General features: G+C 47.2%; 1 protein-coding gene across 2 annotated transcripts; it reads right to left on the reverse strand.

Moving 5' to 3' along the window:
- Positions 1 to 4,766: 4,766 nt before the first annotated feature.
- On the reverse strand, positions 4,767 to 10,064 carry LOC127570695 (protein rapunzel-like). Of its 2 annotated transcripts, none has more exons than XM_052016477.1 (2): positions 9,957 to 10,064; positions 4,767 to 6,986 (listed from the first exon to the last, which is right to left on the reverse strand). In XM_052016477.1, the coding sequence occupies exon 2, from the start codon at positions 6,938 to 6,940 to the stop codon at positions 5,774 to 5,776; it is 1,167 nt and encodes a 388-aa protein (XP_051872437.1). In that variant the 5' UTR covers positions 6,941 to 6,986; positions 9,957 to 10,064; the 3' UTR covers positions 4,767 to 5,773. The 2 variants fall into 2 exon arrangements, with proteins under 2 accessions (XP_051872437.1, XP_051872438.1); XM_052016478.1 differs by having other exon boundaries at positions 9,954 to 10,048.
- Positions 10,065 to 10,900: the final 836 nt, after the last annotated feature.

Genomic DNA, 10,900 nt, shown 5'->3' on the forward strand with positions numbered 1-10,900 from the left:
CTAAACAGGAAGAAAATTATGATGCCTTATCTGAGACTTTTCTGTCTTCACTGGAGGATCAACATCCTTATAGTGAGCCTGAATTTAAAGATTTGTCTTTGTCGAGGAAGGATTTTATGGTGGAACAGACAAAGGACCCTGAGTTGACAGAATTGAAAGAAAAAGCACTCTCATGTGAGGAGATTGAAAAAGTGCGAATTGGATATTATGTCAAAAATGGAGTGTTAATGAGGAAATGGAGACCTCCTCATGTTCCTGTTAATGAGGAATGGGAAGTTATTCATCAGGTTGTTGTTCCAAAGGTTTATAGGGATGAGATTTTAAACCTGGCCCACAGTATGCCTTTGGGTGGTCATTTTGGTGTGAATAAAACTGTAGGGAAGATCTTGAAACAATTCTATTGGCCTGGTTTGAGAAAAGATGTGGTGATGTTTTGTCGAACCTGTCACACATGTGAGATGGTGGGTAAACCAAATCAAAAACCCCCTGTGGCTCCATTGAAACCAATTCCTGCTTTTGGTGAACCCTTTTCGAAGGTGATTGTGGACTGTGTTGGCCCCTTACCAAAGTCTAAGACTGGAAATCAGTATTTGTTAACCATCATGTGTGCCACTTCTAGATTTCCAGAGGCAATACCCCTTAGAAATATTAAGGCCAAGACGATGTCAAAGGCTCTTTTAAAATTTTTTACCTTGTTTGGTTTGCCAAAAGAAATCCAATCTGATCAAGGTAGTAATTTTATGTCAAAAATTTTTCAACAAATAGCCTATGAGCTGGGAGCAAAGCAGATTGTATCATCTGCATATCACCCAGAATCTCAAGGAGCTCTGGAGAGATTTCATTCCACTCTCAAAAATATGCTGAAGACTTATTGCTTTGAAAACACCAAGGATTGGGACGAAGGTATCCATTTACTTTTGTTTGCCGTTAGAGAATCAATCCAGGAGTCAATAGGATTTAGTCCGTTTGAGCTTGTATTTGGACATAGGGTGAGAGGACCTTTGGAGTTGTTAAGAGAGCAATGGGTTAATGAGGAAGTGCACTTGAGTCTGTTGGACTATGTCCAAAAATTTAAAACTCGGTTCGAGAGAGTCTGCCAGCTAGCGAGAGAGAATTTGAAAACAAGCCAGATAAGAATGAAGACATATTTTGATAGACGTGCTCGGCCTAGGACATTTGCAGTGGGGCAAAAGGTGTTGGTATTTTTCCCTAGCCAAAATAATCCCTTGCAATCTCGTTTTTCTGGACCCTATGTTATTGAATCTCGAGTGACTGATCTAACATATATAATCAAAACACCAGATAGACGCAAGAAAACACAACTCTGTCATGTAAACATGCTAAAACCTTATTATGAGAGGGATTCAGTTGTGGCCTTGGTGGATGATGTAAAGGTTGTTTCTAGAATGCCTGATGTTGATGTTGAGGAAGGCCAATTTAGACCAAATATTGTTCCATCGAAACTAAAAAACCAAAATATCCTGGAGAACCTTGAAACGAAGTTGGACCATTTACAAGTTTCACAAAAACAACAGATGAGAGAATTAATTTTAAAATTTAAAAATCTGTTCCCAGATGTTCCAAACAGAACATCGATAATTACCCATGATGTTGATTTTGGGGATGCAAAACCAATCAAGCAACACCCATATCGAATGAATGTGGAAAAAAGTAAACTTGTTGATCAGGAAATAAATTACATGTTGGAAAATGATATTATTAGACATTCTACTTCAAATTGGAGTTCGCCCTGTGTTATTGTACCTAAACCTGATGGAACTGTTAGATTTTGCACAGATTACAGGAAAGTGAATGCTGTAACAAAGTCAGATGCTTACCCTATTCCTAGAGTGGATGATTGCATAGACAGAGTGGGAAAGGCAAAATTTCTTACAAAGATTGACCTATTAAAAGGGTACTGGTGTGTTCCATTAACAGATAGAGGAAGGGAGATTTCAGCCTTTGTAACCCCTTCTGGATTGTATGAATACAATGTTTTGCCATTTGGAATGAAAAATGCTCCGGCAACATTTCAAAGAATGATTAATTCAGTGATTCATGGGTTAAAACATACAGATGCCTACATTGACGACTTAGTGACTGGGAATGATACTTGGGAAGATCACATCTCTGCGTTAGAAAGGTTGTTTGAAAGACTTTCCAAGGCTAACCTTACAGTTAACTTGGCTAAAAGTGAATTTGGCCATGCCACTGTGACGTATCTTGGTTATGTTGTAGGTCAAGGCAAGCAAGCTCCTGTTCAGGCAAAAGTTCAAGCAATATCTGAGTTCCCTATTCCCACAGGTATGAGGACTGTTAGAAGATTTTTGGGAATGGTTGGATATTATCGAAAATTTTGTAAAAATTTTGCTGATATTGCTCTTTCCCTAACCAATCTTCTGAAGAAGGGAGTAAAGTTTGTTTGGACAGATTCGTGTCAAGAAGCATTTGAGAAGCTGAAAGCCATTTTATGCTACCATCCTGTGCTCAAAACACCTGACTTTGAAAAGCCATTTTCATTAGCAGTAGATGCCAGTGATGAAGCTGCAGGAGCTGTGTTGTTGCAGAAGGGTGACCTTGATGATATTGACCATCCTGTCGCTTACTTTTCAAAGAAATTTAATGAGCATCAAAAGAATTATTCCACCATAGAGAAAGAATTACTGTCGCTTGTTTTAGCCTTGCAACATTTCAGTGTATATGTTTGCACCGCTCAAAAACCATTGACTGTGTATACAGATCATAACCCATTGGTGTTTCTGAGCCAAGTCAAAAACAAGAACAGAAGGTTGTTAAACTGGAGTTTAATTTTGCAAGAGTTTGATCTCAGGATAACTCACGTTAAAGGCAAAGATAATGTGATTGCTGATTGTCTTTCTCGATGTTAAATGGGAAACATGTATCTGTACTAATCTGATAGTCTGTAGTTGTGTAGCATGATAATCATTAACATTACTAACTGTATGCGCGGTTAAAATTTTTCTTGGGAAAATTTTTTTTAGGTGGGAGGTGTTGCGGACTCAGTGAAAGTCCCTTTAAGATAGAGAGTGTGTGTGTATGTGTGTGTGGGGCGTGCTTACGTCAATAGAAGATAAAGGACGTAATGACGTTGTTGAAGAGGTTAGAAGAAGAAGAAGGAGAGAGAGAGAAGGGAGAGAGACACCAGCCTGCTTGTTTTCTCTATCGATGGATGAGAAACAATAACTGTGTTTGCCACTGAAATCCATGTATGGAAGTTGGAAGTAATCCGGTGGAGTTCACTTTGTTGCTGACCTGTAGAAGGAAACAGGTAGTTATGTGTGTGGACGACCACGGTTCGGATGCTTTCGGGGTGAGGAAGTCACTACCGAGTAAACACTGAAGTGTCGTTTGGGTTCCATCGTGGAACATTTGGTTTTCGTATGTACTCTCTCTATGTTTTTCTACATCTACATCTTATCTTCAGACAACGGTGGTTGTTGAAGAAGCCCTTGCTCATGTTTCACCTTATGGCTCGCGGAACTGAACTTTAAGAACCATTCCGGAACTTGGAGTTTGGGACTTTGTCACACACATACACACGACGTTTAGTTTTGGGGTTAACGTTCGAGGTTTAACATTTTTGAATTCTAACATACTAACATTTTTACTTTTATTTTACGTATTCTCATAAGTAGTGATTAATAAAATAGTTTTTAACACTGAATCATGCTCAGTGTGTTTCTTTTGTTGCTGGTTTGTGACAATAAGACTGGACTCTGTGCTGACCACGATGACAAATGAAACTAATCCCATCTGCCTGCACATGATCCAGATTCCTCCATTCCCTTCTCGTTCACGTGACTGTCTCTTTGCCTCCTAAATGACCCGATCATAACTGATTTCACCACCACCCCTGGAAGCATGTCACAGGCACCTATCACTCTCTGGGTAAAAAACCTTGCCCTGCACATCTCCCTTAAACTTATCCCTTCTCACTTTAAATCTTTGCTCTCTGGTATTAGACATTTCAACCCTGGGAAAAAGAAACCGGCTGTCTATCTACGTCTCTCATAATTTCATAAACCTCTATCAGGTCTCCCCTCAGCCTCTGCTGATCCAGAGAAAACAACCCAAGTTTGTCCAACCTCTCCTTATAGCACATACCCTCTTATCCAGACAACATCCTGATAAACCTCCTCTGCACCCTCTCCATAGCCTCCACGTTCTTCCTATAACGGGGCGACCAGAACTGTACACAGTACTCCAAGTGCGGCCGAACCAAAGTTTGATGCAGCTGCAAGGTGACTTCCTGACTCTTCTACTCAATGCCCCAATTGATGAAGGCAAGGTGGCCATACGCCTTCTTTATCACCTTATCTGCTTGTGTTTCCATTTTCAGGGCGTTATGGTCTTGGAGCCCAACATCTGTCCGTACATCACTGATCCTCAGGTTCTACCATTTACTGTGTACTTTACGTCTAAATTTGGCATCCCAAAATGCAACCCCTCCCTCTGTTCAGGATTAAACTTCATCCGCTATTTCTCCGCTTGTACCTGCAGCTGATCTACATCCTGCGATGTCCTTTTAACAACATCCTTCACCATTCACAACTCCATCAACTTTTGTGTCGTCTGCAAACTGACTAATCAGCCCAAGTGCATTTTCGTCCAGGTCCTTTCTACATCTCACAACCGGCAGAAGTCCTTGCACTGATCCCCGCGGGTGGCGGTGTTGATGTCGTGTTCCTTCCAACTGAACTGAATTTGGATCCGCATAAAATGGAGCGTGAAAAAGTGAACAGACCTTGAGCCTTTTATCTGCGTTTATTCAGCATCAACCAGCTTTACTTTAGGAATTCCAATCAATCATTTTAAGCAAGACCCAACAACCACACCAATTACTCGCAAAGCTTGCAGGATATCCGACTGTGGCTGTTCCGTGGCTACAGACTGAGCAAGTGGCAGAGATCAGATTCCGGCAGAAACAAACTACAAGCGAATCCCCCTTTGGTGGGGAAGGTGGTCCCCGGCCTGACAGACTTACAGCCTGTCCCCGCTTCTCCAGTGTGGGTCTGCGGAGTGTTCCTCCCTCCTCCCGCACCACAGCGTTAAACCCGGCACCCCCTCGGGACGTGGGGGTTTGAAGATGCGTTGGTGGGAACAGGGTGAATATCTGGGGAGAGAAGCTGTGGACAGGACCTTGATCTGTCTGTCAGTAGCCGGCTGTGGCAGACACGGGCCAGCCCGCCTTCATCACCCCCGTCGCCGTGGGCTTGGACTGTGCTCTGACCTGTAGGGGAGAGGTGTGGGGGTTTCCGGGGGAGCCCTGGCCTCGGGCCGGATTTGGGAGCTGGATTCGCTCTCCCCTCCTCACTGACAGTGAAGGTGGGAGCGTTCGCCTCACCGTGAGCGGAGACCCCCGGACCCAGGCGGGGTGGGTCTGCTGCTGAGGGCACAGAGAGGATGGGGTGGGGGAGCTGAGGACTGCACAGCCCGAGCCTTATAGAGTGACACGGGGGGTACATTCGGTCCAGGGTGGGCGGGGAGAGGCGGCAGCTTCAGGCCGACTAATCCGGGGTTTCACAGCGTTGGCGGCAGCGCAGAAAGGAAGCGTCTCCGGGACCAGAGTAAGGGGTGTCCTGCCTCCGGCAGTCGGGGAGGAGGGGGATTATACAGAGTGTCCCGGGACGGTGGGGAATTATATGGTGTGTCCCGAGACGTTGGGGATTATACTGTGTTGCGAGACAGTGGGAATTATATGGAATATTCGGGAGAGTGGGGTTTATACTGAGTGTCCCGGGACAGTGGGGGTTTATACTGGGTGGACGCACACGGTGACTCCACTGTAGTCCTCTAAGTAATGACATCCATCGGGGAAGTTGTTATGGCACGACAGACCTTTGTACCGTCTCACTGTGTGGACAACATTCCTACCGGTCAGGTTGCTGCCGGCGTGCTTCAGCACCTCTCTTGCATCATTCCAGTGTTCTTTCCCCTGCATTGACTGCTTGATACTGGTGATGTCAACTGGCTTTGGGTCGGTGGTGTAGGAGACAACAATATTAACATTATTGAGCCTGAAGAAGAGAAAGACGTTAAAGCCACCAACGCAGTGATTGTCAAACCCGCCGACGGGATCATAGACCCGCACCGACCAACGGACCCAGTCATATTTGTTTATCAAGTTTTCCAGTACGTTTGACGAACATTCCCTGTTATCTCTCCCGCCCTTCTGCTCTATCAATTTCTTCACATCTATCTTCGCCTGCTCCGCAAACTCATTGATGCACCGATCGACCATGGATTTCATTTTGCCCTCGACTTCGACCAGTTTCTGGTTCCATTCCGTCTCCAGCGCCTTTACATCGTTCCCGGTGATGCCAGCGTGTCCCAGGACGGCGATCAGACCGATACAGAAGAGGTTCTTCAGTCGGGCGCAGATCCCCTCCATCAGGCGCCGGTTCCTCTGGTCACAGTTCATGGCGGTGTCCAGGATGGATTTGCCAAAGGCGCCGGTGTTCCCCATCACCCCGTCATAGAGAGTGTGGAGGTTCTGGTCTCCCTTGGTCGCGTTGAAGTGTTTGAGGAACTCTTCCTTCTCCTTCTGTCGGAACTCCGGCGCTGCGTCAAGGATGTCGATGTACTTTCTGAACTGGTTCTTGATGTTTTCCTCAATGGGGAAGTACTGGTTGTCCGTCGTGCTTCTGTCGATCTCCCGAAGGACTTCCGAAATCTGCCCCGAGATGACATCCAGCTGGTTCCTGACGGCCTGGAACTGCTTCTTCATGAAGGCCAGCTCCGGGCTGTCAACATTGCCCAGGGCGAGTTTAACAACGGCTGCGGCCACCCCAATGATGGGGCCCAACACCCCGAGTGCGGAGGCAAACTTCTCTGCTGATTCAATGAACGCCATCGCTGCCTGTACGGCCTCGACAGCGGACTTGGACAGCTCCAGGGCACTTCCGGCAGGTTGAGACATGGTTCGGTCACCGCTCGGGCACTGTGGTCACTTCCTTCTCTGGAATCTAAACAGAAACCAAGGCTTTTTTTTGAAATCCCTGCAATTTGTTTGGGGCGGTTGGTGCCGACTGCGGATATTTCCATTTCCTCAGTGAAGGAAACATAAAAATCCCGCAAAACCCAAACTGCTGGAGGAACTCAGCAGGTCCAGCAGCATTTGTGGAGGCAAAAGGACAGATAACGTTCTCGGCCCGAAACGACGACAATCCAATTGCCCTACCTGACACCATTTGTCCCATGTTTGCCTCTCTCCTTATCCACCCCTACCTATCACCCACCAGCCACTGTCTCCTGACCACCACTCCCTCTCCGGCTCCATTCGTCCATCCCCTCTCCCTCCTCACCTGGATCCACCTATCACCTACCACCTCCTGCCTCCCTTCCCCTTATCTCTCTGCACTCCGGTCCCAATGTAGGGCCTCGACTCGAAACGTCAACTATCCCGTTTCCTTCACAGATGCTCGTGACCCGCTGAGTTCCTCCAGCTGTCTGTCTTTTTTTTGCTGCTTACGACAGACTGTGGGTTACAACGGTGCAGACTCGCTACCTGGTCGTTAGGAGAGTATTTATTACAAGTGAACTTACTAAGTGGAATTTCAGTTTCAACCTGTCCGCTGAGTTTATTCAGCATCAACCTACTTTATTTCCACAGTTCCAATCAAACAACGGAAGCAAAATCCCACATTTTAAATGTTGTTAATATTCCTGCCTCACCCACTTCCTCTGGCAGTGCGTACCATATACCCACCACCCTCGACGGAAGAAGTTGCCTCTCAAGTCCCCTTTAAATATTTCATCTCTCACCTTCCGTTCCCTGGGGAAAAACGATGTGCATTCACCCTATCTGTACCCCTCATGATTTTATACACCTTCTTTAAGGCCACCCATCAGTCTCCTAAACTCCAGGTAATGAAGACCTACCCTGCTCAACCCTCTCTATAAATAGTCCCTCCAGCCCCCTCAGCATCCTCATAAATCTCCTCTGCGCTTTTTCCAGCTTAATGGCATCTTTCCGATAGCAGGGTGACCAAAACTGAACACAATATTCTAAATGCGGCCTCACCGACATCTTGTACAACTGCAACATCCCAACTTCTATACTCAGTGCCCTGATGGTGAAGGCCAGTGTGCCAACACCCTTCTTCACCACCCTGTCTACCTGTGACGCCACTTTCAGGGAACCATGTCCTCGTACTCCCAGGTCCTCTGTACTTCAACACCCGCTTAGGCACTATTACAGTACCACGCTGATCTGTTTTCCCAAAATATAACACCTCGCACTTATCAGATTTAAACTCCATTTAGCATGACTCGACCCTTGTTAAATAAAGACACACCATTAGCCACCATCCACTCCCCACATATGTCCGTCACTATCCGGCTGTGGCAGATACAGGCCAGTCGGTCTCTATCTCCTCAGTCTGTGGGAGATCGGACTGTGCCCTGATCTCCCCCTGTGACCACATGTCGGGCAGATGTGTGCGGGGCTCCCGAGGAGCCCTGGCCTCGGGCGAGCTATGAGAGCTGGATACGCTCTCCCTCCTCACTGACAGTGAATGTGGGTGCGTTCGCCCACTTCTGACAGAAAGGTCAGATTGCGAGTGGGACACAGAATTAACGTGGTTGTGGACAGGGAGCATAAGGTCACTCCTCCGGACCGAACACTGATCGTTCACAAAGTGGTCAACCAATCGGCGTTTGGTTTCTTCAGGATAGATGTGAACACATTGTGAGCACACGATGCAGTGCGTGTGATTGGAAAAAGGCACCTAATTCATCGCTTCATCGCGACACAATTGAATTGATGATCCTGCACATGATCCACACCCCTCCATTCCCCGCACATTCATGTGTCCAACAGACTCTTAATCGCCTCTACCGTATCTGCTTCCACCGCTGCTCCTGGCAGCCCGTCCCAGGTAACCCATCACTCTTTGTGTAAAAAAAACTTTTACCCTTCTCACCGAAACGCGTCTCCTCAAGTACCAGAGGACATGCATTTCTACCCTGAGGAAAATATTCTGACTATCTACCCCATCCATGCCTCTCATAATTTTATGAACTTCTATCAGGTCTCCCCTCAGCCTCTGACGCTCTAGAGTAAACAACCCAAGTAGATCCAATCTCTCCTTGTAGCGCATACCCTCTCCTTATATCCTCATACCCTCCAGGCAGCATCCTGGTGAACCTCTTGTCTACCCTTTCCAATGCCTCCAGATCCTTCCTATAATGCGGCGACCGGAATTGCACACAATGCTCCAAGTGCGGCCTAACACAAGTTTTATAAACCGCAACATGATTTTCTTACTCTTATACTCAACCCCCTGACCAATCAAGGCAAGCATACCGTACGCCTTCTTCACCACCCTATCTACTTGCGTGGTCGCTCTTTGGGAGCTATAGACTTTAACAACAAGGTCCCTCTGTATTTCAACGCGTTCAGGGTCTTGCCATTAACTGCATACGTTTACCTTACATTTACCCTCCCAAAGTGCAACACCTTGCTCGCATTAAACTCCATCTGCCATTTCTACGCCCGTATCTGTAACGGATCTATATCCCGCTGCATCCTTTGAGAACCTTCTTCACTGTCCCCGACTCCACCAATATTTGTGTCGTCTGCAAACTTACTGACCCACCATCTATATTCTCATCTAGGTCATTTATATAGACTACAAACAACAGAGGCTCCAGCACTGATCCCTGCGGAACACACTGGTCACGGACCTCCAGCCACGCTCCCACCACCACCCTCTGTCTTCTATGGGCAACCCGAGAAGTTCAACAGCAACTTCCAAAAGGGAACAGGAGATGAGCAGTGTGGGTGCGAATCTGGGTAGGGAGCTTCACTCCCTGTCCCTCTCCACCATTCCCCCACTGCCTCTCTCCGACAGAATCCCCTGCCGACCTTATCCAGGTCTGACTGGAGTCACACAGCACATGGAAACAGATTGGGACACAACACAACATACAACCTGTGGCAGGGGGTGATCAGCTCCGACGAACTCAAGGTTTTCTGTCTTGCCCGAACCCCGAGCTGGATCTTCCGAGTTCCCACCGACTGTGGCTCGAGAAGCAGTGCGAGGGTTCCGATATATACAGGGGCAGAGGCAGGCGGAACTGGATTGACAAGCCCTCGCACCACCCCCTTTGAAATACTGACATCTCGGGCACACCGGCGATGACTCCTGTCTCCAGTAGATTCCAGGAAAAAAATCACGTTAATGAATTACATGCGTTGAAAATAAACCCAGCTAAAGGAATGGGTTGTCCACATTCCTTAAGTAACAAAAGACACCCAAGAATAATTTGTTGAATTAAGAATCGAAGAGATTTCACACCAATTCAAGAAAGCCTCTAAACCTTATTGGTCTCTGTACACCTGTCAAGCTCATCCGCTGTTTTAACAATTGTCATTCACACGCGGATAAGTGACTGCCTTGCCAGGATATTTTGCGGAATTAGTTTAAGGAAGGGTGATTGGGATTACGAGGATTATTCTGCTTCTGCAAGAGCCTCTGCTCCACGGGTAGTGCGCGGCTGGACAAAACCAGTGCCAGCGCAGTGCACAGCTGGAGAGAAACCAGTGCCAGCGCGGTACACAACTGGAGAGTAACCAGTGCCAGCGCGGTGCACAGCTGGAGAGAAACCAGTGCCAGCGCGGTGCACAGCTGGAGAGAAACCAGTGCCAGCGCGGTGCACAGCTGGAGAGAAACCAGTGCCAGCGCGGTGCACAGCTGGTGTGGAAGCAGCAGCATGAAAAGAGCCAGTATAGTTGGGGCTTCAAGGAACGGAAAGTCATGCTTCAGAATATGTTTGCCCTCGGTCAGGGAACTGGGCGGCTCCTAGTCCCGGAGCGTTGCTGACTCTGGAACGGAGCTCCTGATCGGAGATCCGACCCGTGGAAATTGGGGAACAG

The sequence above is a fragment of the Pristis pectinata genome, chromosome 5 (genome assembly GCF_009764475.1).
Source record: "Pristis pectinata isolate sPriPec2 chromosome 5, sPriPec2.1.pri, whole genome shotgun sequence".
In the NCBI taxonomy this organism is placed as follows: Eukaryota; Metazoa; Chordata; class Chondrichthyes; order Rhinopristiformes; family Pristidae; genus Pristis; species Pristis pectinata.

Coding starts and splice junctions, on each gene's coding strand:
- LOC127570695 (XM_052016477.1), bottom strand. CDS start 6,940: ATGTCTCAACCTGCCGGAAGTGCCCTGGAGCTGTCCAAGTCCGCTGTC.